We start from the raw sequence: 27945 nt of genomic DNA, 5'->3' as shown, positions 1-27945 counted from the left end.
TGATCTGTCTTCTAAACGACAAATGGTATCTTTCTTAGAATTGACACCAACTTACAGAGGAGAGATTAACACAACCAGTTTCTTGTTCTCCTCCTTTTACAAACACTAGAGAGGCAGGCTTTTGTTATAAAAGTACATGGCCTGAAGACAAATATTCATCTATTACTGGGCATATTACTACAGAGATGTTACATTAAACAAATAGTAACAAAATAATAATTTTTAAAAATTCTATAATGCAGATGGGTACCAATGTGTGATTTTCAAGTGTTACTGAAAAAATATATATAGCTTTGAAAATTCAAAGATTAAATAAATCAATATATTCCCTACCAACCAACCCTAGTTCTCCATGCTTGCAAAAAAACAATGCATAATTTTCCAACTACATTAACCATGTTGAAATAGATTTACAGTTGATCCTTGAACACAGGCTTGAACTGCGTGGGTCCACTTACATGCAGAGGTCAAATGTATTTACTCAACATCAGTATTCTGTAGAAGGCACACATAAAATTGTATTGTTACTGGCATTGGGGTTCTTGGGTTCTCCGAGATAGAAAGTGAAAGGAAACCCCAGAGAAATTTCCAGACAGATTAAAGTTATGCTTGAACACAAGAGAAGGAGCTGAATTGGCTTGGGGTTTGGGTCTGACTCTACTTGGCTGATTTTTAAAAAATTTTATGAATCTTCACATGAAGATATGTTTATTGATTTGAGAGAGAAAGGAGAGAAACATCGATGTGAGAGCAAAGCAGCAATTGGTTGCCTCCCGTACGCACCAACTGGGGATGGTGTTCCAGCTGAGCCACCGGGCCAGGGCTGCTCGGCCGCTTTTATAAGCTGGGGGCAAAGGGAGCTTGCAGGAGAAAGGGGTCTTTTTGAAAAGGTGGGCTTGCAGAATTTTCCATTTCAGCGTTCAGGTGAATCACTTTTCCAGCTGCTTTGCCTGGTAACTACTTCACACCTGGGCTGTGGGGGCAGGCTGGAAGACTGCTCACAACTGCCACCCTAGGAAGGGCAAACAGTGGGCAAACCTTGATCCAATGCACATTTGGCCAGTAGTTTAAGCAGGCAGTTAAGGGATAGTATCAGCTACCTCTGCGTTTATGAGTAGTAAATGAAAGGGTGGTGACATTTTTATGGTCCAGCATTTCTTCTGGCCATCTGGTGTCCTTGGGGTCCTGGGCCCAAGTCCCGATGCTGTTTCAACATGAAGGAGAATTTCACATAACTGTTTCCATCATCTCATAGGCAAAGAGCTTCTGAAGGCAGGCTAGGGTGAAGGGTACGGTGGGAACTCACAAGAGACTGCTATGGCCTAAGGAGTTCAGTCTAGCAGGCCCAGGCTGACTGAAGGCCAGGCAGGAAGGCAGAGGCAGTGAGGTAAGAGGCTTTTGGGCAGAAAGACACAGAAGTCCTCCCCAGCTTGTAAAAGACTGAAACTTGTTGGTTTCCAGTAAGCAGCAACTTCCAGAAGCCCAGAGCTGGGGCAGCTGATGGCTACCTGGAACTGAAGTGCCAGCCAGGTCCCACAGGAAGAGCCCTAGGCCACTGTCCAAGAGAGAATCCCTTACAATGGAAGCCTCAGTACAGGGCTGAGAAAAGTAAGATCACGATAAAGCAAGCTCGCATATTCTGGATAACACCTGAAAGAACTACAAGCAAAGGGGAAATTCTAATCCAGAAAAGCACATTCCAGGTCAATGTACATAAAAACTTTCTGAGAACCAGAGTGGGCCAACAATGACAAGGGCTGCTCTGGCTGCTTGATTGTGGGCACAGGAATATCCCATGGCCATATAAGCACCCTTTGCATCTTCTGACCCTGAGTCTGGATAGCGCACATTTGGACTTCACAGGACTGAGTCCACTTGGTGCCTGAATCCTGAATAGCAAGAGTCTGGGTAGTGACAGATCAATCCCAAATTTTATCCAAATCTATTCAATTCCAGGGCTCACTGAATCAGTTTGAATCATAGGCGTTTAATGGCAAAGGATTCCTGCACTTACTCTGACTGGATCCAGAAAGTAGAAAAGGACACAGTTCTCACTTAGCCACCTACAGGGTTTTGTTAAGTCCATGATAAGAAGAGGATAATTCTGTTCCTGTCAATCTCTGTATTTTAGAAAAGCACAACCTAAAACGACAGTCTACTTAGAAGTCACTAAGTTGAACTGACATTCCTCCTCTCAGGAAGACACACCTTGCAATCTTTTAAACCACAAAGCAGCTGAAAGGAGGATATACCTCGTATTTTCAGTTTTTCCAAAATGACTAATTTTTAGGTTTTAAAAAATAGCCTTTCAAAAAGCCACAAGAGCAGGCAGACTATATTATTTCATACAACATCAACTAAAATAAACTCACTAAAAGCTGAATGAAATGTCATGGGAACAGACTAAGAGAACCCAATGATCCCCAATGATCTGCTTGGGCATCCAAGAGAAAGAAGAGGACCTTCTACTCAACATAATATCTTTGCTCTCCTCTGACAGAATCTACCCTGTCAGACCCTGAGGACTAACGCTGTCATTTGCATTAGCTTTAAAAAGATAAAAATTGAAAAAGATGAATATGCACACATCTCAAAAAAAAAGCAAGCATAGAATGACATGAACACAGCACATCATTAAAAAATTGCAAAAAAATATCAAAGCACTATTTATTCTATATTATGAGGCTAGAAAATATAGAACCCTCTTTGGGAAGACACATGACTTTTAGAAAAGCCTAATGTATTCCTTTAAAGAAAGATGTAAAGCAAACATTATTTGTTAAGTCTTTTCAGTGGGTAAGTATTGCTTATGATACTATCTTTTGAATTCTTCTATTACAAAGCTTCTCTTAATAAAAAAATAAAGTAAAAATCTTGGAAAGGGTATATTTTAAAAGAATTAAATTTCAAAAACTTATTAGTAAAGTGCATCAACAGCATAATATTGAATGCCTGGTGACAAAACTATTTTTTAAGTGCAACAGCAAAACAACAAACAAACAAAATGGAAAATATTCTAATGACTACGGGACACGGTTGAGTAGATTACAATATATCTGCAGTGTGGAATATCAGACAAACTTTGAAAACAGAAAGGCATCTATGTGATGTGACAGGGAGTCTCAAAGGTACACTGCTATGTGGCAACACAGCAAGTGATTGTGCAAAGTCATACTGTGCAGCCCCTGCAGTAAGCCTGGCTGTTTGGGCAGGGGACAGGCAGATGAGGTCCCGAAGGTCACTTTGAGTCATAGGAGCAGTGTGGGCAGTTATGTTCTCTCTCACTCCAGCTCATCTGTACCCTACCCCTCCCCTGAAACGTGTGCAAGCCATTGCCCTCTGTTCCCAGCAGGTCCTGCTGTGGATTCTGCGCATGTTCACTGTGGTCCTCACTGGGCAACCTGGTTTCCTGAAGAGGAAGCCCTGCAGGTGCCACACCGTTCTTCACAGGCTGTCTTCACCAGGGATGATGTCTCCTGGCCATTGCCTCACATTATGGTAGGGCATGTTGTTGGCAGGTTAGTCTTACTTTCAAGAAGACTATTAACAATGACAGTTGATGGACAGTCTGGAGAGCACCAGACATGCAGACTATGTGGCTACAGGAATCTGCCTTCTCAGTCACCAGAAAGCGACCCCCTTTAGCAAAGCAAGGGTTCAGAGTAGACCTCACTGACTGGCCCAAGTTTCTCATTCCCATTTGCACAGGTGCCTTTCTGAGCACTGGTCCTGAGAGCCAGAGTCTCGTCACTGCAGCTAGGATGGCAATCATTTCTGTTCCCGTATATTAGTCACCAATGTTTGGCATTTTGTGAATTGGCATCTTCTAACTTGGTCTGGTAGATTGTGGCCAGCCTTGGCGGCCTGTCAAGATGTGAGGTACCCCTGCTAGCATCCTGGCAGTCGTGAGAGCCAGAAGGCCTTTCTTAATGGTCACTGTATAGTCTGTTCTTTACCCAGTGACAATAGCTCCTATTTCAACAAGGTCCTCTTTGCATAATTCTTTCTCTGTTTGCCATGCAGTCCTGCTGCTTAACAGTCTCCCTTGGTTTCCACTAGAACCCCCGCTTCTGTGTTTTAAGGGACTAACCCACGTCTGTAAGGGACCAGGGGCATTGTGCCTCCCTTGACTTTTATCATAACTGGTTAAGCCTCTCCAATCCTCCCTCCCATGTCAAGCCCTACCCTTTATGGAAGGGATCACGGGTGGGTTTGGTGGACCAGGGCTGGTCACTCATCCCACCCTCTTTCATGTCCACCAGCACAGGAGAAGTTGCAAAGCTAACACCTGTTTTGGGAGCCTTGGTGCACAGAAGCTTCCTCGTCACCTCTGCTGACAACTGTTCTTGTGAGGACTCCTCTTCTGGCTGCACTGCTCTCTGACTCCTGCCTCTACATCCTCTCCCTAGTGCAAGGCATCTGTCTCAGACCCTCTACAGAAAGTGCCCTCCACAGAAAACCTCCCCAGGGAAGCCCACCTACTTCCAACAGCTCCAGTTAGTATTCAGGGAGCAAACATGCAAAGAGACAATAAAAAATTCACAGTGCTGGAGGAAAAATGTGACAGAGATGGGGAGAGGGCTATGGTATTAGTAATATTCCTCTGATATCTGTTTTATTTCCTGTACAAATACTTTGTGTGTATGACAGTTTCAAAATAACTTAAGTTTTTATAATGAAAAATCCCTCAATGAGCTTCTGTGGTCCTAAGAGTAAGTCTAAAATCTAAGGCTATGCATGGCCACTGAACCCAGACTAACAAGCATCACCTGACCACTCTTTCCCCTACTTCCTGTGCTCCAACCACATTCTTCTGTTTCTTCCATACCCTTTCCTCTCACCTCAACACCTTTGAACATGCTCTTTTGCATATACTTCCTCCCTATTGTCACCTTGCAAAATTCCTCCCTTACCTCCAAACCTCACCCCAAACTATAATCAGAGACAAAATCTGATTAGTTAATGGGGTTGGTCTTCCTTGACCTTCCTTTTCACATTCCTGTAAGATTCCTCCTCTCACAAGTCTGTAAGGGCAAGGGTGACATCTGTCTGGTATATCACACTGTCTAGCACTCAGCACAGTGCCTGCCATGAACCGAACACATTAAGAAGCTTATTTACTCTTTTTGTTTCATCAATTAAGACTTTATTTTTTTAGCAGTTTTAGTTTACAGAAAACTTAGCACAAAGTATACACCTTGCATTAATTTAGTACTGTAATTTGTTATAACTGATGAGCCAGTATCAATACATTATTATTAACTAAAGTCCATAGTTTATATTAGGGTTCACTCATTGGTGTTGCACACTTTATGGGTTTGGACAAATTTACATAGACATTTATCTACTTTATAGTACTCTATTATAAAACAGTTTCACTGCCCTAAAAATCCTCTGTTCTCCTCCCATTCATCCCTTCCTCCCCCTTAACCCCTGGCAACCACTGATCTTTTTACTCCCTCCACAGTTTTGTCCTATGGTTAGAATCATATAGTAGTATTTTCAGACTGGCTTCTTTCACTTAATAATTACGTTGACAGTTCCTCCATGTCTCTTCTTCGCTTGACAGCTCGTTTCTTTTCCATGCTGAATAATATTCCACTGTCTGGACATACCAGTTTTTGAATCCATTCACCTACTGAAGGACATCTAGGTTGCTTCCGAGTTTTGGCAACTATAAAACTGTTATAAATACCTCTGAGCAGGTTTCTGTGTGGTCTTAAGTTTCCAGCTTCTTTGGATAAATACCAAAGAACATAATCACTAGATCCTATGGTAAAAGTGTGTACGGTTTTGTATGAAACTGTTAAACCGTGTTCCAGTTTGGTTGTACCATTTTGCATTCCCACCAGCAATGAATGAGAATTCCTTGCGCTTCATATCCTTGTTGGAATTTGGTGGTGTTAGTGCTCCAGTTTTTGGCCATTCAGTCAGGTGTGTAGTGGGAGTTCATCTCCCTTTCACTGAGGAAGGCCAGGAAGACACTGCATATGCTTTTTAGGCTCACTGAACCTTGTTTTCACTTGGGCAGCTTTTTACAAATATACTAGGATTAGCTTGTGCCCAGAAAGTCTACATTCCACAGACCTGAGGTAGTATCTAGCATCTCTGTTATTTTTAAAAATTTTCCGATGATTATGAAGCACAGATAGGGTTTGAGAACTACTGAATCAACCAGGAAATCAAATACTGCTAACAACTCAACTTTGAAATATCTTACTTGTGCTTTCATTTAGACTTGTGGATTCTCTGGTGAGATGAGATGGTTGTTAAGTGCTGATGGAAAGGACAAAACAATCACCTCTAGATCTTCAGTTCCCAATATAGAGTTTCTGACATGGTATGGATTGGAACATTCTTTTTTTTTCCACCCTGAAAAGGATCACACACTGTGCAGATTAGGCCTCATAGCAATGGGACAGGGGACATTTGTGTATCCTTCTGTAAATTCCACACCACTGGATATCTGTGAAGAGATTTGGGGGTTTTCTCAGTGCTGCAGAGGACCATGGGCTGAGAAGGAAATCATAAAGACAAAGCAGTCATTTTCCAAAAGCAATCCAATGTGTCAGCCAGGAAAGCTTTTCTTTTGAAAATATAGAATTCTGGGGCCATTAAGATTCTGATATAGCAGTTCTGAGGTAGAATCTATAATACCAGGCAGGTTTAGAAAACTCTAGTTATAGCCAGCTCTCCCCACTTTTATTCTCATTAGTCATACTCTATAAACTTCTAGCATGATTCTTTAAAATTTCTTTAAAACACTACAATATTCCAATTTCTAAAGTGATTAATACTGTAGACAGATCATAATGAACAAGAAGGTTATGTTCCATTACTGGTTGTTCAAAATTCTGAATGCTTTTTTTCTGTAAAATAATATAATGGACTATGATGGGCAAAGATACTCATGACCTCTACTACTTATAAGAATATTTTTATGGAAAATATGTCTTGGGTTCTAACCTGAGATACCCAGAAAGCATTTCCCTCTGTTCATGTTGTTCCTAGACTCTCAGTTTCCATTTCAGTCCTCACTGTCTGCTTAGTTCCACAGTGGGACCCTATTAGTACGTACAGGCAAAAATTAATGAGCACTATATCTCCAGATTATTTTTGTTTCTATCTATACTTATCAGAAGAAAAACCACAAAATGATTTTTACATGAATCCCTTTCTGCTAGCTCCTAATTGTGCATCTGTTACTTGAAATAAACCTTCTCTCCAAACATTGCCCCAACGTCTCTCCAATCTCATCCTGACATTCCAGACCACACACAAGCCACCCTGAACTCTGTCCCACACTTCCTGCTCTTTGTGATTCTGTTTTGGTGCTTTTTGAGTCCCTTGTGGTACAATTCAGGTTTCTGCAACAGTCAGAAGCATAAGAAAATGCTTTATAGAAGGATTTATAGGTATTTATTACCTACATTAACCTGCCTCAAAATGTCACTCTAAACATCCCAAATTCTTTATCAATTACACTGCTATTCTCCATAAAATGCTGAAAAGTGAAAGTGAAAATTCAAGAGTATCAACTTCATTTATAAAATACACTGAAATGTTTTGATAATTTAATAAAAGTATGAATGCACTTTATAAAACATTATGTATTTTTAAGAAGCTCAAACTTACACATAATTTAAAACTCATCAGCTCAGATCAATGGCAAATGTTAAACCAAGTGTCTTTATCCTTTTTCTCCTAATGTCCACCTCTTGAATAAATGTTCTAGTCTCAAGTACGCAACAATGATTGCTTAGACCACAACTGTCACAGAAGACCAGACATCACTTAAATATAGGAAGTGCCAAATATGTTTTATGAGCTGCTCCTTTTAAGCTTTCTGATCATTCATTCAACATTAATCATTCCAGCCATTCTTCCTACAAGAATAACAGTGACAGTGCCTGCTATGTACCAAGCATTCATTAAAGCACTATACATATAATCTCTTTTCATATTCATATAAGTATCCCATTTTAATAAAACAACACCTGTGGCTGGAAGGGGAGGAATCAGGATGCTCACAGCCTCAGAACGCAGTCCCTCACCTGCCTCAACACTGGACATCCCGTGTGCCAGGAGTAAAACCAAGACACCGTGATCTGTCCCCATCATGTCTTGCCTTAACCAAAATAAAGTAATATGTGGTGTCAAGTTTCCTTTCTTCGATACCGCCTGTTCCTCTTTCCAAGAGTATTCCTAAATCATATCCAATCATTTTACTCTCCTAATTCATCAACTTTTCTTAAATTAAGTCATTCAAATACTTGCCCACTGCAGGTACAAGAGTGAAGGTGGCAGGTGAGGTCCTGGCTCCCCTAGACTTGGCATTCTTAGGGTTGAGAGGTGGGTATGGGGAAATGTAAAGAGAATTAAAGTCAGGTGACATGATGATGGACTGATGGACTGATATAGACGAAAGACCCCAGAGAAGTGACAGCGAAGGCTAGAAATAGGAATGTCCCAAGCACAGCAAGTCAGGGAGAGAGAGCTCTAGGCCCATAGTCTGTGCAGAGGCCCCAGGGCCTGAGCCAGTGTGACACATTCCAGGCAGGAATGAAGCCAGGGACAGGAGTATGAGAGACAGAAGGCAACAGGAGTCAGACTACAAGGAAGCAGGCAGGCAGCTGAGAGTCTGTTTCAAATGAGATGGGAGTGGCATGGACTGACACATTTTTAAACACTACTCTGGCTGCTAGAAAGAAAATGAATGGTGGTGGTGATGCAACAAAAGAGCAAACCCTGTCTCATAAGGAGACTTCTCTGAAAACCACAGTTTCAAAAGGGGACTGAGCCAGCAGAGGGTATGACCTGCACCCACTGCCCTCACCCTCTTTGGTCCTGTGACGTCAGGACCACTGACACTTGTCCATCATCCATCCATACAGACAGTCCTCAACAGCCAGCATGTGCCTTCTATCTCTGTGCCCCCCCCATACACAGCACACATTAGCACTGTGTCTGAACACGTGAACGAACGTAAGGGACACATATTAGGGACATGTTTCAACCCTGGGATTAATCTTCTAAGACCAGTAAAAAAGTCTAATTCCTCTGATAGTCTCAGGAACATGCTCTCTCACATGTGAAGTGAGCAACACTGGAACAACAACTGTCACACGATTTCTCGTAGCTTACTGCTGTACCCCAGGAAAGGCAGTCGGATTCTGGCAGAAGGCTAGGATTTTACAACCTTCCAGGAGACAGACACTACCAAGCAGACTTCAGGCAAACAGCTTATAATTGTTTTTATTCCACAAACTCAAATCTCTGAGTTAAATTTGGTCTTTTGCAAAAAAAAAATAAAGCAACATTAGAAGAAACACACATCCATACATTCATTAAAACATTTACAGGTTTGGAGGGTCTTCTATGTTCTCAGCACATTCTGCAAGAGGACACCTCAGGGACACAGAGACCAGCATCACTGCCATCTACAACCTTGGCCCTCATGGCCTTACTGTCCTCCTCTACTTTCATAATTGTCTAAGTTTCCTTTCGCTCCTCAGTATTTTCAGGGATTACTAATGAGTCTCCCAAGGAGGTTCTGCTACACTTATATGTGTAACTGCAGAAATCTCCTCTCAAAGAAGAAGCCTACAAGGTTACCAGATAAATATTTATTCCCTTTGGTTACTACATGGTCAGCATGCATCACAGAGGCCTTGACTTACTTACCTAAGTAGTGTGGTGGGTGAAATGCCACAGGCTTACTAGTCGCTGAATAATATCCAATTGCTCTCTTGAATCGAATAACTTTATCATCTGTTCTAGACTAAAATAAACATAGGAAAACCTTTGTAAATCAGCATGTCAATGGTCATGAGTTTCAGCATATTTTTATAATTCAGTATATGTATAAATAATCTGCAGACTTTCAAGCTTGATAAGAGTTTAGAAAGACATTAAAATCTTCAAGGACACTTAAGACAGCACAGCAGTTAACACAGAATCTGAAGTGGCAGTCAGAGACCTCGGTTCTAGGAAGTAGCCCTCAACTTCTCCAACTTCTCCTTGGCCAGGTCCCTGGTACTGCCAGAAGAGGTTTTACTTTCCATGTCTAGCAAGTGGGGCACCTGTTTTAACTCTTCAGAGAGCCGACAGAAGCCACATAAACGTCACCTCTTTTACTAACCCCAACCCCTCAAATTCCTTACTTTCCACAAAAAGAAGAAACTCCTGACCATAACCTGAAGGAAGGACAAGTCAGATTCACAATTCCACTTGACCCACTTGATACAGCTATCTTCTTAGTAGAAATCCTATCAAGTCCTACGGAGACTCTAGGAGCAACAGAGACCTTACCGCTCATCTCCCTTAATCCCTTCTCTGTCCAGGCCAGAGGGGAGGCTGGAGGAGCTAGGTGAGGTGGTAGCCCTCCCGGCCAGCACTGAGGCCGGACAGCTGGGCAAGTGCTCCTGGACACAGCCAGCTGGCACGTGCCTCTCAAGCCCCTTCCAAACCTGGGGCACACCACTGTGCAAGTGCTACCTGGGTGCCTGCATTTCTACCTGAGAATGCTGGAAAACATCTTTAGCTATGGCATCCAAGTCCGAGGTATCCTGGATGTTGCGGACGTAGTCAGCCACAGCCTTGATCACCACATCACATGGCGGCAAGACTAGCTGGTGGGCCCGAACCTGAGAAAACAAGCACATATGTCAACATAGAGCCCAGAAACTCCAGGTGGTGTTTCCTTCTAAGGTCCCAATTATTTCCCATCTATGAACTCTTGGGCCCAATAATCTGGTGCTCCAAGGTTTGAGCTCTGGATGTCCCTTTCTGTTGTTAAATACAGCCTAGTTAGGTTAAGAAGCATCTGACAGCTTTTCGTTACTTCTGAGACCAGGTCTGCAACCTGTTTGTGATCAGTTCCAAGCCTGAGACCCTGAGCCCTGTAACAGCCAGCACACGGCCATGGAGAAGCCCTGGGCCAGTGATGTGTCCTTTCTTTCAATGCCAGACAGCAGGAGCCTGTGCTGGGCAACACAGGGCCAAGCACCCGAGTCCACTGCAGAAAGACAAGGGAGCAAACTGGTATCCCTTCTTGCTGAGGGACATGACTGATGAAAGACACATGGAATAAAGTACAGGAGTATTTTATTGTCCCAGAATAGTTGATACCAGAAAAAGATAAGTAAATGAGATACAATTATAGCTATGCCCCTGTGTTCTTAGAAACAAAGATGAATCAGGTACTAACTTTTTTTCCAGCAACTTACAAAAATTGAATGGTAGCAAAAAATGTCTGTATTTCCTATTAGTCATGAAAAGCATAAAGCTAAAAAAGAGGACAAAAGATCTAGAGGCTTTGTGCCTCCAGCCCTGCACTGCTGCCTACCACATGAATGTGTTCCATGGCAGTCAGCTGACCTCAGGCCAAGTCTCTTACCCTGAATTATTCAGATGGGCCCAATGTCTCTACAGGTTTCTCCAATGTGGTAAGGGAAGCAGAGAAGCTGGTTTCAGAGAGGAAGTGTGAGGACTCCACCAGCCATTGCTTGCTTTGACCAAGGAAAAAGGGCCACAGTGTGTGGTGAATTCTAGCAGCCAGAGAAGATAGGAAATATTCTCCCTGAGCCTCCAGAAGGAATGTGGCCCTGCTGACACCTTGATTTTGGCTCAGTGAGACCCACTTTGGATTTGTGACTTCTAGAACTAAAAGATAATAAATTTGTATTGTTTTGAGACACCAAAAACAAAAGAAAAATAAGAAAATTAGAAAAACTCAACCTAACTAAATGGAATGGAAGAAACCACTGGAAAAAGATATTACACTTTTAAGTTATTATCATGCAAATTTTCAGATGCACAAGAGAGCACTAAATTTCCTTTAGAAAAAGCAATAGTTCCTTCTTGAAACAATGTTTCCGCATGTTTGAGCAGCTGTTCTACTCTCCTAGCAAGGTAAATCCTACATCATGGACTGCAGAGGACCACTGAAATGTCTGTGGATGTGGATCAGAAACCCATTCCCAGAAACCTAGGTCCCCCTATGTAAAAATGAAATAGTTCTGACACTCACCTGTTCCTTGTGAGGATGTCCTTGGAACAATGTATTCCAGCCAGTCTGGAAGGCATGGAAGTCCTAACCACTCCCCACCTTCAAGGTATTTAACAGTTCCACAGTAGGGCAGGTTGGAGGGTCAACTGGTGGCAGCCCCAGGAATGGGGAGCCAGGACAGAAACCCTGAGTGTCCTATACTCAGCAGAACACAGCATTTTCCCCTCGGTGAGCACACACCAAAGGGACAGGGACAGAGACAGGGACAGGTATGCCTGAGGCTCTCTAACTGCAGTTGGGGGCTAGTTGGCCTCACTGTCTGGTGGCACTCTAAAAGCCTAGGATTACATAATTATGCTGTACAAAATACTGGAAAGGCTGGACATTTTAGAAGGATTTTAGATACAGAACAAATAAATGACAATTAACATGTTAAGAACAGAATTTGCTGGACATAAAAAGGTCAAAATATGAAAAGGCTTTCCCACAGGAGTGGGGAGCCACTGGGGTGATATAAGCAGCTTCTCAAGGGGTGCGCACACCGACACCAGGACTCCATAGACACGTGGGCAGCCACTCACTGTGAAAATGACAGTGTGTTCCTTTTGTTGCTGCAGATATTCTTGTCTTCATTACCGCCCCCCAAAACACTGTGGCTAAAAGATCCTTGACGTGAACAGATCCTATAATTAAAGGGCCCCCAAATCCTTCTAGTAGGTAATTAAGACCACTGTAAACCTGTATCCCCATGGCCTGGACTCCTTCCTAAGGCCCAACTAACTCTCGCCCTCCCCACTGCATTCTTAATATAGCCTTCCAAATCTAACTCAGGGTGAACTCCAGTATTCCTTATACTCAGGGCAGAGCCTGGTGGTGCCCACCCCAACCTGACCCAAGAACACTAAAGGGACAGCATGCAATGGCTTCATTGCACACGAGGCTTTAACTTAGGAAGAAAGAGCATATGAAGTAACTTCTAAAATTCAGATGGTACTAAATTTTAACAAAACAATTAATCATAGAATTCCATTTAGTAGTAAGATACCTGGTGCATTTTAGTATGGATATGCTTACAAACATCTAATTTATTAAAGTTTATTTTTAAGTATATTTTATTGTTATTACAGTTGTCTCAATGTTTTTCCCTTTGCCCCCATCTGTCCAGTACCCCCTTTTCTCCAGCAATCCCACTCCCCTCTTAGTTCATGCCCATGAGTCATGCACGTAAGTTCTTTGGCTTGACCCTTTCCTATACTATTCCTAACATCCCCATCTATTTTGTACCTATCAATTATCCTTCTTAATCCCTGCACCATGTGCCTATTTCTCCTCCTTCCCCTTCCCAGCTGATAACCCTCCACATGATCCCCATACCTATGATTCTGTTCCTATTCTGGTTGTTCACTTAGTTTGTTTTTGTTTTTATTTTTTAGATACAGTTGTTGATAGTTGTGAGTTTGTTGTCATTTTAATGTTCATAGTTTTGATCTCCTTTTCTTAAGTAAGTCCCTCTAACATTCCATATAATAATGGCTTGGTGATGATGAACTCCTTTAGATTTACCTTGTCTAGGAAGCACTTTATCTGCCCTTCCATTCTAAATGATAGCTCTGCTGGATAGAGTAATCTTGGTTGTAGGACCTTTGTTTTCATCACTTTCAATACTTCTTGCCAGTCCCTTCTTGCCTGCAAAGTTTCTTTTGAGAAATCAGCTGATAAGTCTTATGGGAACTCCTTTGTAGGTAACTCTCTTCTTTTCTCTTGCTTTTAAGATTCTCTGTCTTTAACCTTGGTATTTTAATTAAGGTGTGTCTTGGTGTGGCCCTCTTTAGGTGTAGCTTGTTTGGGACTCTCTGTGCTTCCTGGACTTGAACGTCTATTTCTTTCACCAAATTGAGGAAGTTTTCCTTCATTAGTTTTTCAAATAAGTTTTCAACTTCTTGCTCTTCCTCTTTTCCTTCTGGCACCCTTATGATTCAATGTTGGTACATTTAAAGTTGTCCTAGAGGTTCCTAAGCCTCTCCCCGTTTTTTTCAATTCTTGTTCTTCATTCTGTACTGGTTAACTCTTTATTTCTTCCTTCTGTTCCAACTAATTAATTTGAACCCTGGCTTCCTTCCTTTCACCATGGGTTTTGTGTGGATTTTTCTTCATTTCATTTAGCATAGCATTCACTTCTTCCCTTATGCATCTGCCATACTTAATCATGTCTGTGAAGTCTGTGAGCATTGTTATCACCAGTGTTTTAAACTTTGTGTCTGTTAGATTGGCTATCTTCTCATTGCTTAGTTCTCACACTGGAACCTTAACCTGCTCCCTCTTTTGGGCCATACTGCTCTGTCTCCTACTCTTGACAGCCTCCCGTGTTTGCATCTGTGTCTCAGGTAGTAGAGCTGTCACACCTGTTATGTTGAAAGGGGTGGAACCTTTGGTATTCGTTAGTGCAGAGCGACCTGTTTCACCATGTTGAGGGGAGGGGTCAGAAAAAGAACAATGCTGCTTGCTCAGCGGTCACCCCTTTTCCAAGCACTTCACCAGCTTTCCATATGGGACTGGCGCCCCCCTATCTGTTGCCCTGGCCGTCGTTCTCAGAGTGGGTAGGTCTGCAGACGTTCTAGGACTGTGGGCCTCTAAACAAATGGACTCTGCTGAGACTGGTAGTTTCTTCTGCTGCACCAACCCCCTCTGGTTTTCACAGTCAGAAGCAATGAGACTTTATTTTCCCCAGCACTGGAATCATGAGTTGGGCGGTCTGGCCTGGGTTTGGGATCACTCCCCAAGTGTCCCTCCTGACTTTTATAATGTGTGATTGCTCTTTCCACCAGCCAGCCACAGCCACTGCCTTGCTGCCACTGCCATACCGTCTTTATGTCTTTGTTTTTTGGACGTCCATTCAGTTTGATTTTCTGGTATTTCTCGTTGTTTTTAGTTTTAAGGGAGATGTAATCCTTCTTATGGTTGTGGAAGGAGAAGAAGTATATCTACCTATGCCTCCATCTTGGCTGGAAGTCCAGCTTGAAGTTTTGACACTTCTGATAACTTTTAATTTGTTTTTTCTTTATAAACCTTTGAATGATGTGTATAAGAAAAATCACATATTCTTATTAGAAACTGACTGCCATCAGAACCAATTAAATGGGGAAAGAAAAAAACCCTAAAAATCTGTAATTGAAAAACCAAAATAAAAAATAAATAAAGCCTATGTCATTTGTGATCTCAAGCAGCTGATCCTCTTTCTAGCACAGACAAAGTTGATTTACCTGGCTTATTCACAAATGGGTCACAAATCCATACCTTCCCAGCTGGGGGTCTTTTGTGGTTGGGAAGTAATGTTCAAATTCTTTTGAAAGCTAATATAGGTGATCATGCACCAGCTGGGAGAAAGAAAGCCCTGGCTCAGTCTCTTTCAAAACCTCTGCTAATGTTTGAAACATGTCAAAAATCCCAATGTTCACTTGTTGCCCCCATAATTTCAGTTTAGCTTTGAATGCAGTCACTTTATCTGCTGACTTGAACAGTGGCATTCTCTCCTGAAGTGAAAAATTGAGTTTGTTGAGCAGGTTGACTATGTCACACAAGTAAGCATTTTGCGACCCATTCTGTATCACTGAAATGTGCTGCCAAAGGTGATTGTTTTTCTAAAAGAAATCTCTAGAGTCTCTTGTAACTCAAAAACTCTGGCCAGTGATCTAGCTTTAGAAAGCCTACTCACTTCTGTGTATAAGAGAAGACATGTGTGTTCTGCATCCATCTCCTCAAAGAGCTGTACGAACAGACATGAGTTAAGGCCATGTAGTTTAATGTGGTTGATAATTTTAATCACATACAGCAAAACGTTAAGTTTAGGTGACACTTTTCCAGCTAGCAAGCATTTCTCTATGGATGACACAATGCACAGACTCACATTCAGAAGCAACCTCTTTGACCCAAGTAGTGAAACCACAAAGCCATGCAGTCATGGCAGCTGCTCTGTCCGTTAATATACTGACACAAAATGACCAATTCAATTTTCCTGATATGTAATCATTCAGACTTGAATAGTTCGGCAGCTTTGGTGTTGGTTGGCAACAGAAGTGCACATTAACATATCCTCATGCGCATTCTCCCAAAAAATATATCACACAAAAACAAGCATTGTTGCCTTGTCAACATTGGTAGACTCATCAACCTGTATTACATATACCATGGTGATTTATTAATCCTAACAACTGTGCTTCAATATCCTCTCCTATTTCATCAGTTTGTCTAGTTATGGTGCTAGCTGAAAGAGGAACATGTGCCACCTTTTGAACTGCAGCCTCTCCTAAAAGTTCACGACCAATGCCCTTAGCAGCAGGCAGGATCAACTCTTCACCAATAGTAAAGGGCTTCTTAGCTTTAGCAATGCAGTTAGCCACTAAGAATGACATTTGATGAAGTGGTGGCCTTCAGTAATTGCTTCTGCTCTTTGTGCTCACTTTTTTTTCTATCGAAAAACTCCAAAGGCTTGTCTTTTAATGCAGGGTGCTTGGTCTCCATGTGGCAAAGCAGTTTTGAAGGTTTCATGACTTTCTTAGAGAGCTGGTTACCACATATTATAGAAAGTGGGCTTGGAGAATGTAAATCACCTGTTGCAAAGAACCCGTTAATTTAAGTAGGACTCTTGGTATTTTCTTGTAAATGCAGCTTTCTTTTTGTTGGCAGTTTTAAGAATCTTCTGCTGTCTCATCATTGAGTCTTTCCCCTTTTCAAAGAAGCTGTCCAGTGATGTTTGTTTTTTACTCATTTTGGCTAGGGTTAGCTGGTGGGCTTACCAAAACTGTGACTGAGACAAGTGCACAGTGTGGGAAAAGGTGCAGATGGAAGGGGTAAATAAAATAATGGGCAGGCCGTGTGCAGACTAAAATAAGTGTCGGATTCTGACCTAAAGCCTGCCACCAGATATAGCTTAACTGTCACTTGTGACTTACTGATAGGGTTTTGATATGAATCTGCAAGCAATTGATTTATTATGGTCTCTGTGCAGTCAAACCTCTCCGCTACTGATAATCTGTATTTGCAGCCAGTCCCCAGCACTAGCATCATTGCCTCAGATCATCAGGCACTAGATTCTCATAAGGAGCACGCAACGCAGATCCCTCGCATGCACAGTTCACAGTAGGGTTCGTGCTCCTTATGACAATCTGATACCACCACTGATCTCACAGGAGGCGGAGCTCAGGCAGCAATGCAAGCAATGGAGAGCAGCTGTAAATAGAGATGAAGCTAACTCACTTGCCCGCTGCTCAACCTCCTGCGGTGTGGCCTGGTTCCTAACAGGCCATGGACTAAGAGTAGAGGACCCCTACATGAGTTCTTCCCTGATCTTTATCCATTGCTTCAGCAATTCAAGGAGTGGAACACAGAAACAAAGAAACATTCAGATTATAAGAATGTCTGAAACAAACAAACAAATAAAAAGCCTTCTTCCATATTCCTAAAAGCAAAATAATGAAGGGTCCCCCTACTGAAAATCAAATTTTATTCACTATTTTCTAGTATTTCACTGCTTATCATTCTGTAGTCTCATCTTGGTCATAATTTTAAATCAAATATTTTCCTATAGCTGTGAATTCATTTAAATAGTACAAAATAGTTACCATATTATATTTCAATCAAATTACCCCCACATGCCACAGTGGCAATGGATTTGATTAAAATCCAAGATTCTCTTTCAGGTGACATGTTGATTAAAAACTCTCCAAGTTTTCAAAATTGTACCACAAGAAGGCATAATTTGACAAGTTCTTAATTGTTGCATGATGGAAATGAAACATCTCTAATAAAATGGCAGGTCCCCATCAGAAGTGAGAAGCTCACTTCCCCAGTAAATGCCCAGGTCTGCACATCTAAAGCATGTGCTGGTTCGCCCTGGCCGGATGGCTCAGTTGGAGCATTGTCCCATACACCAAAAGGTCGTGGTTTCGATTCCCAGTCAGATCACATATATACTTAGGTTGTGGGTTCAATCCCTGGGCAAGGAGCATATGTGAGGCAACCAGTTCTCTCTCTCCTTTCCCTTCTCTCTAAAATTAATAAACATATCCTCAGGTGAGGATTTAAAAAAGATGTTGAAAGCATGTGTTGGCTCATAGAAGGAAATACATTCAACAGACTTGGTGGTTCATTATAGACTTAAGAGGAAGATCCAGCTATTGTATTTCTATTATACTATACACTAATATATTGTACTACAGACATGAAGACCTGTGAAATTTTGTTTTAATATAATTAGTCATTTCTTTGATGAGGTCAAACCACTGTATTATTTCATAGACTCTATTCCAATTCTAAGTGGTCTCAAAACCCAATTCAGAATATTTTTTTGTTTTTTTGAAGACGAAGAAAAGGAGTATTTTCCAAATCTACAGGTTGGAAAATACTTTCCCCTCTTTTAAGAAGACATTCTTGTTCAAATTTTTTTAAACTTTCTTTTCTACTTTAAACCTATACCTGTGTGCTAACAGCAGTCTGAACCTGTCTGTACAGTTCTATGCCTGTTACTCTGTAAACAAGGACCAGCAAGCACATCTAGGTTGCATCTTTAGGAAAAGAACATCAGCATTAGGTTTGCCACGTGATTTAAACGGACACTGGTTTCTTAATACAAAAGTTAGCTACCATCCCCACACAAAACTAGGAACTACAACATTTAAGACCCAAATAAACTCTGTTGTGCACATATGAGATATATATATATCAGGCTAAACAGGGCTTAAAGCTGGGAAAATATATAAATAATCAAGTTCTACTTATTTCTCAAATAATCCTCACCCTATGCATTTTTCTTCTACAAAATATGTAACTTTTAGCCACTAATATTGGTAGAAATTTGAAATCCTCGAATATTCAGGAAACTATATTAAGCTCCTGAAAAAATAAACCGCATCACCGTTCACCACACTACATGTAAGAGCTGAGGTATGTAGAAGTTCAGAGGTGATGACAATTCATAATGGATCATTTTTCCCCAATCTGCATAACTGAGTTAAGAGATCTGACTTTAATAAAAATTATAAAGTACATTTTAAAAGCTATCTAGAACTCATGTTAAAGTAGGGAAGATGAGTGCATTTACTTGGACTATGTTCTACTTTATGACATATTAATATATAATACACAACACAGTTTGTGACTTAAAATACTTTCTTTATAAAGCATTTAAACTTCTTTTTTATAGAATTTTTATTTTGTTTTTCAATTACAGTTGTCCCATTTTTTTCCCCCAGATTTAAACTTTTTAAAATTAATCCTCACCCAAGGATATGTTTTTTTATTGCTTTCAGAGAGAGAGGAAGGGGGAGGGGGGAAAAGAGAGAGAGAGAGAGAGAGAGAGAGAGAGAGAGAAGACACATTGATATGAGAGAGAAACATCAATCGGTTGCCTCCTGTACACACCCCAACCTATTGCTGAACCCAAAACCTAGGTATATGCCCTGACCAGGACTGAACCACCAATCTTTTGGAGTATGGAATGATGTTCTAACCAACTGAGCTACCTGGCTAGGGCTTTATAAAGAATTTTAGAAAATGGTAGCAATGTTAGAAATTCAAAGACTTGAAAGAATGAAGCAAAGTTAAAATTAAACATGCAAAGTGTAAAAAGGATTTGTGTTTGTTTGAATAGTATTATAGTTACATATCAATTATCCTACTGCTAATGTTAAAGTCCAAAACAAAATTATTTTGCCTTTGAAAATCCTATAGTGTGCTGTTAGGGATTAGGTAATAGTTTCTACATTTTCAAAAAGTTTCATGTGGAGTATTTATATATTATAAGAAATTGCAGTACTACCATTTCAATTAGTCTGAAATAAATTCTGACTAAGTGAAAAAAACCAAGAACAAAAAAGCCCGATGATCTTTCCCAGTTACATCCAAACTTCACACAAATGTTAAGTATACATCGTGTACATTTTTGTAAGTGCCATGGTTATTTATCATCTTAAAACTATTTGATATGAAGTTATAGGACAATAAAGATAGCACAGAATCCCAAAGCATTAATATCACAGTCACTCTCAGTCTTGCCCTATGCTGATTCTGTGCAGTAGACCTGGCTTGATCTCTAAAATCTCCTTGGTCACATAAGCCTTATGGAAGTTCATGTGCTCACTGAAAACACCATGCAACACCATGATTCTGAGACTAATGGTGCAGCTGCTCCCAAACTATCTCGTAGCCACTTGTTTAAACACAAGTGAATACAAACACACTAGTAAAGCAAAAGAGTGTGATCCACTTCACTTTCACTCAGATAACAGCAAAGTATGATAATTATAAATACTCTGAATCTTGGCAATTTCAAGAAGGAAAGGAGAAACCTGGTTTGGTCAACATTCACTGGTGGTGTAAGACTGTGCTAGAAAACAGGAATGTGTGCAGCACCTTGGTATCCTGACTTCAGCAGGGTCAGATTCTTGTTGGAGAAAAAGTGCTGACATGCTCCAAGAGGGCTCCTCAACAGTCCCTATGGGAGAAGATCTCAGCCCAGCCAAGGAGGGAGAACGGTTTTTCATGTCATCCGTAGCGGCACTGGTTCTTGGGTCAGCCTTGCCTACCGGACCAACTCCAGGAGCTGTGTGAAGGGCTCTTCCAGCTACGAAATCACTGACCACACCCCAAGGCCCAGTGTTTTCTACTTGAGGCAAGAGGACTACTGCATTTAATAAACACAACAGTTATTAGGTAAACACAAACTGCCACGCCTCTGAGATTCTTGAAAAGTTGCCAGCGGTATCAATATTTCACATATATTTGCCTAAAGAAAGCTTTGAAAAGGCTACTAAAATGCAATTAATCACAAGTAATGCTGAATATGATAATAGCTCTGCAGAAGGGAAACGCTATGGAGATATACTGAAGTACTTCACAGAAATTTGATTTATTGTATTAAAGCTAACCAAAAAGAGGATCTCGTCACAATATCCAGGCAAGGAGCCACAGTAGGCCTAACAGAAAGGCAGGCGGGCCTGGGCTCCCTCCTGCATGGATGTGTCCTGTGGTTGTATTCCTCTCCTGGAGGACCATTCTAATATTTTTGAGCTCTCAGCAAGGCATCACTTCATTTAATTCTTACAAAGCTGCCCTGGGGTACACTTCGAGTGTCCTCGTTTGACAAAGGAGCTTACTAAGACACTCATAAGAGACACCAGGTAAGTGGCTGGGCCACTATCCAGACCTGCCAACAGACTGTACACTTGGCAATTACACTCTAATGTTATCTTCTAAATAATGCTTCTTGTAGTGCTGAAATGTGCTTTTCTGTGAAATGATAAGTTCTTTTTCCCTAATATTCTTATTTAAAACAATTAAAAGTTGGCAACACTGCAGTGGTCATCCCAACTTATTTTTAAAAAAACAAATCCATGAAACCAAAATTCCTGTTGTCTATGAAGGGAATGCTGGAAAGACTGTCTACAAGGGAGAAGTGAAGTCAAGCCTGAGAGTCACACATGGGGAAGATGGGCATGAGGGCAGAAAACCAAAAGAGGGGGACCATACACAGCTCCTGGGACAACACAGGTGGTTGAGATGGAGAAAACAGATGAGTTAGGAAAAATCAGACTAGCTATAGGGAGAGGAAGAATACAAGATCCCTCCCAATTTCTACTCTAGATGATTGGAAGGACAGTGGTACTATTAGCGGAGGAACAAAATAAAGGAGGATAACCCATTTAGAAAAGATGAACTTTCTAAGTCAGAAATGTCAGATTTGGTGTACAGGTGGAGTGCCCAACTGGAGATGCCTGGTGGACAATGGGGTGCATCCTGTAGTTCAGGGAAGGGCCTCATTGGGAGACGTACATTGGAGAGGCATCAACATAGAGGTGGTAGTTAAAACCTTAAAGGCAGATAATATGTGCCAGAAAGAAAGCATGAAGACCACAGCAAGGTACAAATGGACTCTGGTGACGCACACACACGAGAAAGCCAGCTAACACGGAAGTCAAGGAAAGGATGAGTCACGTGACAAACAGAATGCTTTGGTCTGCAGAGCAAGGCAGAGTGAGGAGAACAGGACAAGTGACAGTAGTATCAAGTGTCCAAGAGAGAGTGAAAGCCATTTGTCAAACCTGTTAACTGAGTTAGCAGCAGCCTTGGACAAAGGCCCACTGTGCCAACCCAAATTCAGTGCAGAGGTTAAACTGTTGAGGACATTAGGAGAGGTTGGCTGCCCCTGGTAGATTTGCAAGTGAGAAAAGGACTAGGAAAATGTGGCAAGGACAGGAGTGCATTTGTAAACTGAGGGTCAAGAGGTGAGAGAGGAGGTGTCACACAGGATGAGCAAAGGGGCCAATGGGATGAGGTATGCAGAGGCTCCCTGAGTACAGTCAGTGACAATAGCTCCAGAATGTCAGGATGGGCTAGTCTCAGGCTGGAAAAATGAGCATGGATGAAGAAGAATGCTAACGGGGTGTGTGTGGGAGTGCGGTGGTGGGTGGGATAAGCAGAGGAAGGTTTCACCACCCTGGGATAAAGGATCTGTATCTGTTTAGGTCAGAAAATATAATTTTGTAAATCAGTGTTACTGAAATTATTTTACATGCAAGAAAATCCATCAATTTTAAGCACATAATTCACTGAGTTCTGACAAATGCATACATTAGGGTGACCACCACCAATAGGATGAAATATAACACTTCCATCACCCCAGATATTTCCCCTGTGCCCCTTCCCATCCCAGCCCCAAGCAACTACTAATCCGCTGTCTATAACTATAGTTGTCTTTTCCAGGGTTTTACATAAAGGTAATTAATCATAGATATTTCCTGTGTTTGACTTTTCACTTAAGATACTGCTCTTGAGAGTCATACATATTTGCAAGATGAATAGTTTGTTCCTTTCATTGCCATCAGCATTTCACTATATGGCTGTTTCAGGTTATTCATCTACTCACCAGCTTACAGAGATATGGCCTGGCTTGTTTGAAGATACAAGGTCACTCAGGCTCAAGTCTTGTTTGAACATATGATTTCATTTTTCATGAGTAAATGCCCAAGAATGGGCCTGCTGGGTTATATGGTGGGTTTACGTTGATCTTTTTAAGAACTGCTAGACTGTTTTCAAAGTGAGCATTCTACCTCCCACCAGCCACATCTGAGAGATGCAGATGCTGACACCTCACAACACTGGGTATCATTAGTCTTCTCATTCAGCCCTTCTAGAGGTCATAATACATCTCATTGTAGTTTTAACTTCCATTCCCTAATAACGTGAAGCATCTCTTTATGTGCTTACTGAATACTTGGCAAATGTTTATTCAAGATTTTCCTCCATCTGTTTTTGTTGGGCTGTAACTGTGCTGGGCTGTCCTTTCCACGTTCCGAATATAAATCCCCAACCACTGATATATTCTGCAAACAGGTCTTCTCACTCTATGGCTTGCCTTCCACTCTCTTAACTAAGAAATCTTTGCCTAACTCAAAGTCAGAAAGATTTTCTCTTATATTTTCTTCCAGAGTTAAATTCTATATTCTTATTTTTGCATTGTATATACAGTTATTGTAAAAACTATCCTTTCCCCATTTAGTCACCTTGAGACTTGTGGCAAAATAACTGACCACATATGTGTAGGTCTATTTCTGGACTCTCTTCTGCTCTACTGATCTACATGAGTTGATTATTCTTGTTTAAAGCAAGTCATAAAACTAGGTAACATTAAGTCCTACAACTCTGTTCTTCCTTTTCAACATTTCTGCTGCTATTTTTAGGTCCTTTGCAATTCCTTGTGAATTTTAAAATCCGTTTTTTCAATTCATACAAAAAAGACAAGAAAAGCTTGCTGTGATTTTAAGCTGTAGGAAATCTATGTGAGCGGGGACCCAAAAAACCCTGAAATTTATTTATAAAAAATTGTGTATTTATTATTACACTTTTTTATAAATGTTTTATTGATCATGCTGTTACAGTTGTCCCAATTTCTTTTCCCTCTGCTCCCCTCTACCCGGTGGCCCCCCTCCCTCCAGTTGTCCCCCCCCCTTTTAGTCCATGTCCATTGGTTGTGCAGAGTTCTTCTCAACCTCTTCCTGTCTACTCCACTCCCTCCTACTATGCTTCTTAATTCTTGTATAATCTCCCTCCCTTGCCCCCCTTTCCCCTCCCTACTGACCTCCCCCCAATATGCTCCCCATACCTATAGTTCTTTTTCCACTCTTGGTGCCTACTTAGTTTGCCTTTGTTTCGGTTCCCTAGCTTCTGTTGTTGGTTGTTGTGATGCAGTTTTCATTTTAATGTTCATAGTTTTGATCCTCCTTCTTCTAAACCAGTCCCTTTAACATCTCATATAATAGTAGTTTGGATCTAATGAACTCCATCAGTTTTACTTTGTCCTGGAAGCACTTTCTCTGCCCTTCTATTCTGAATGACAGCTTTGCTGGATAGAGTAATCGTGGTTGTAGGTTTTTAATTTTCATTACTTTGAATATTTCTTGCCAGTCCCTTCTTGCCTACAGGGTCTCCTTTGAGAAATCAGCTGATAGTCTAATTGGGACCCCTTTGTACATAATTCTTCTCTTCTTCTTTCTTGCTGCTTTTAAGATTCTCTCTTTATCTTTAACTTTTGACAATTTGATTATAATGTGTCTTGGTGTGGTTCTCCCTGGGTCCAGTTTATTTGGAACTCTCTGTGCTTCCTGGACCTGTAAGTCTATTTCCTTCCCCAAGTTTGGGAAGTTCTGCTTCGTTATTTTTTCACATAATTTTTCCATTTCTAGTTCTTCTTCTTCCCCCTCTGGCAATCCTATAATCCGTATATTTAATCTCTTATAGCTGTCCCAGAGGTTTCTGAGCCTCTCCTCACTTTCCTCACTTTCTGTTTCCTCTTTCTGCACTGGTTGACTGTTTGTTCCTTCCCTATGTTCCAATTTGTTGATTTGATCTCTGGGTTTTATTTCCTCACCACTTGTCTTGTATGTGTTTTCATTTGTTTCAGTATGAGTAGCTTTCGTTCCTTCCCTGTCTTGTTCCAAATCTTTTGTTAATTTTGTAAACCACTGTATGTATGGCTATAGCTTTGAACTGAGCCTCAGAAAGCCTTCCTATTTGTTTGTATGTCAGGTCCCGCATCTGCTGCCTGGTGAGCTGCGTCACCGGGATTTCAATCGTTGTCTGCTTCATCCTGACAGTCTTGTGTTTAGTGTTGCTTCCTGAGCAGGCTATAGGGAGTGGAGCCCCGTGGACTTGTCACTACCTGACAACCAGTGACCTTTTCGCCACACTGTGGCGCTTTGTGTGGGAGCGGGGGTCCAAGATGGATTCCTGCCGTTACTCTCCACTGAGGGACTGGGATTTGTCCCCCCACCCTCTGGTCCTCACTTGTCTGAGGCAATGGGAGGGCTGCCTTTCCCAGCGTTGGAATTGCTGCAGGGGTCTCGACTGCAGCTAGGATTGCTCCCCTGGAGTTTCTCGAAGTCCTACTGCTATCCCCGCTGCTACCACAAACAGCATCGCGGTTTCTCGCCCCTCCTACCTGTCTGGATGAGCACCGCTGGTTTATAACTTCATAGTTGGGCTTCCACGTAGTTTTATTTTCTGAAATTCTGGTTATCTTTTGTTTTAAGGTAGTTGTATTTCTACTTAGTTGTAGAGGGAGACCGAGCATGTAAATCTAAGCCTCCATCTTGGCTGGAAGTCTATTATTACAGATTTAAACTTCAGTCACCTCCAAGTACTCTCCATTTGATGCAATATACCTATCGAGACTTTTTTTCCACTGCTCAAAAGTTTTAAACTCAATTTTTATGCCTTTTAGTGCTTCTGCCGATTTTTTGTTTAACTTCTTCCACATCAGCAAAACATTTCCCTTTGAGGGCTTTTTTCATTAGGGAAACAAACAAAAAAGTTGCTCAAGTGAGATCAGGTGAATAGGGAGGGTGGGGCATAGGGGTCAGACAGTATTTGGTGAAAAACTGCTGAACACTCAGTGCAGTATAGGCAGGTGCACTTGTAAATCACCCATCATGAAATGGGCAAACATACTGAAAGTCTTCAAAAACACCGAACGCAGCCTCTCACATCAACCCAGCAGGTATACTGATACAGTTAGACTCCTAGAGCACTCACATAGAGGGGGAAGCCTGTACTAGGAGGCGCCCTCCCTTCAGAAGATAATTCTATGTTATTTTTGGTCCCCCCTCATACACCTGGGACTGGAATTGCTGGTCAGAAGGTAACTCTGTGCTTAACATTTTGAGGAAAACAGCAACTCCTAGCATTGTGTAAGGGCTCTAATTTCTCCACATCCTCCCAACTCTTGGTATCATCAGTTGTTTCGTCTTTAGCCATCCTAGGGGTTCGATGTGGTTCGGTTTGTGTGTCTTTGATGACCGGTGTTGCTAAGGGTCTTTCCCTGAGGCCACTAGCCATTTGTATATCTTCTTTGTATCAAAGTATCTATTCAGACCCTTTATGTATTTTCAAGTTGGGTTGTCTTTTTATTATTGAGCTGTAAAAGTTGTTTGTTTTTTTATAAAATATATCCTGGATCTATATATTGTATCAGATATAGGATTTGCAGATACTCTCTCCCATTAGGTGGTTGTCTCTACTTTCTCAATGGGGTCTTTTGATAACTCTTTTGAGACTTAGGCCATCTAAATGTACCACTTTTTACTGCTTCTAGTCACTCCATTCATGTCACTTTTGCCCGGTTCATGATGGGTGATTTACGAGTGCACCTGCCCACACTGTGCTGAGTGTTCAGCAGTTTTTGACCAAAATTGGCATGACCCCCGTGCTCCGCCCTGACTATTCACCCTATCTCTCCCTGAACAACTTATTTTATTTCCCTGAAGAAAAAAGTTCTCAGAGGGAAACATTGTGCTGAGGTGGAAGAGGTGAAACAAAAAACTTCAGCAGAAGCACTAAAAGGATTCAAAATTGAGGAGTTCAAAAACGGCTTTGAGCAGTAGAAAAAACATCTCCATAGGTATATTGCACCAAATGGGGAATACTTGGAAGGTGACTAAAGTTTAAACATGTAAGAATAAATATACAATTTTTTATAAATAAATTCCATTTTTTGAGTCCCACCTGATGTACCTGAGAGAAATGAAAACATAGCTCCAGAGACAGACTTGTACACAAATATTCACAACAGCCAAAAGATGGAAATAACCTCAATGTCCATTACTTAGTGAACAGATTAACGGTGGCACGTGTATCTACACAGTGAAATATTATTTGGCCATAAAAAGGAATGAAGCGCTGACACATGCTACAACATGGATGAACCTTGAAACATGTTCATTAAAAAAGCCAAACACAAGAAGTCACATAACTCCACTTATATAAAATGTGCAGAGGAGGCAAATCCATAGTAGATCAGTGGCTGCCAGGGGTGATAGTGGTGGAGAGGTGGGCAGTGACTGCAACAGGCACAGCATTTCTTTTTGGGGTAATAAAATAATCTATAGTTAGGTAGTGATGATGCTTTGTAGTTCTGTGAATACGGAAAACCACTGAACTCTTAAGGGGTAAATTTTATGACATGTGAATTATATCTCAATAAAGCTGTCATCAAAAAAAAAGAAAAGCTTTATAACTAAGAATGGCAGTTTTAGAAATAATTGGCTGGCAAGTCCGAACTTTTGTCATATGTCCTCTGGTCCCAGGTCTGTCTGGTCTCAAGAAAGGCAATGTCTCTGTGTGTGTGAGCCGCCTCCAAGTGCTAGATTGCAGGGACCAAACACTGGTGAGGCACAGGATGTATGTGTGTGAAAGCGGCAGGGTTGGAAGACCACCATGCAAACCCTATTTCCAACAAAAGCGATCTCTTCCTACCAGAGCTAGTTATGGACAGTTGGGGTTCTGGATCCATGAGGGAGGAAACAGGGTAGTATTTTTAAGACTGAGAATACGCTGCTAAATTTAATAAAAACTAGAAACTAGAAGACTCCAGGTCATGAGAAGACACA

At 41.4% G+C, this 27945-nt stretch overlaps 1 protein-coding gene across 1 annotated transcript in view; it reads right to left on the bottom strand.

Annotated features, from left to right (window-relative positions):
- Positions 1 to 27945, bottom strand: part of FAM120A (family with sequence similarity 120 member A) — a 129009-nt gene that overhangs the window by 58971 nt on the left and 42093 nt on the right. Inside the window, exons 4-5 of the mRNA XM_090274005.1 lie at positions 10518 to 10646; positions 9685 to 9781 (exon numbers count right to left, since the gene is read on the bottom strand). Of these exons, the coding sequence (XP_090130131.1) occupies positions 9685 to 9781; positions 10518 to 10646 (226 nt within the window). The remainder of the gene's footprint in view (positions 1 to 9684; positions 9782 to 10517; positions 10647 to 27945) is intronic.

The sequence above is a fragment of the Furipterus horrens genome, unplaced genomic scaffold, assembly GCF_987537825.1.
Source record: "Furipterus horrens unplaced genomic scaffold, mFurHor1.1.pri manual_scaffold_4, whole genome shotgun sequence".
In the NCBI taxonomy this organism is placed as follows: Eukaryota; Metazoa; Chordata; class Mammalia; order Chiroptera; family Furipteridae; genus Furipterus; species Furipterus horrens.
This window is presented reverse-complemented; position numbering and strand designations above follow the sequence as displayed.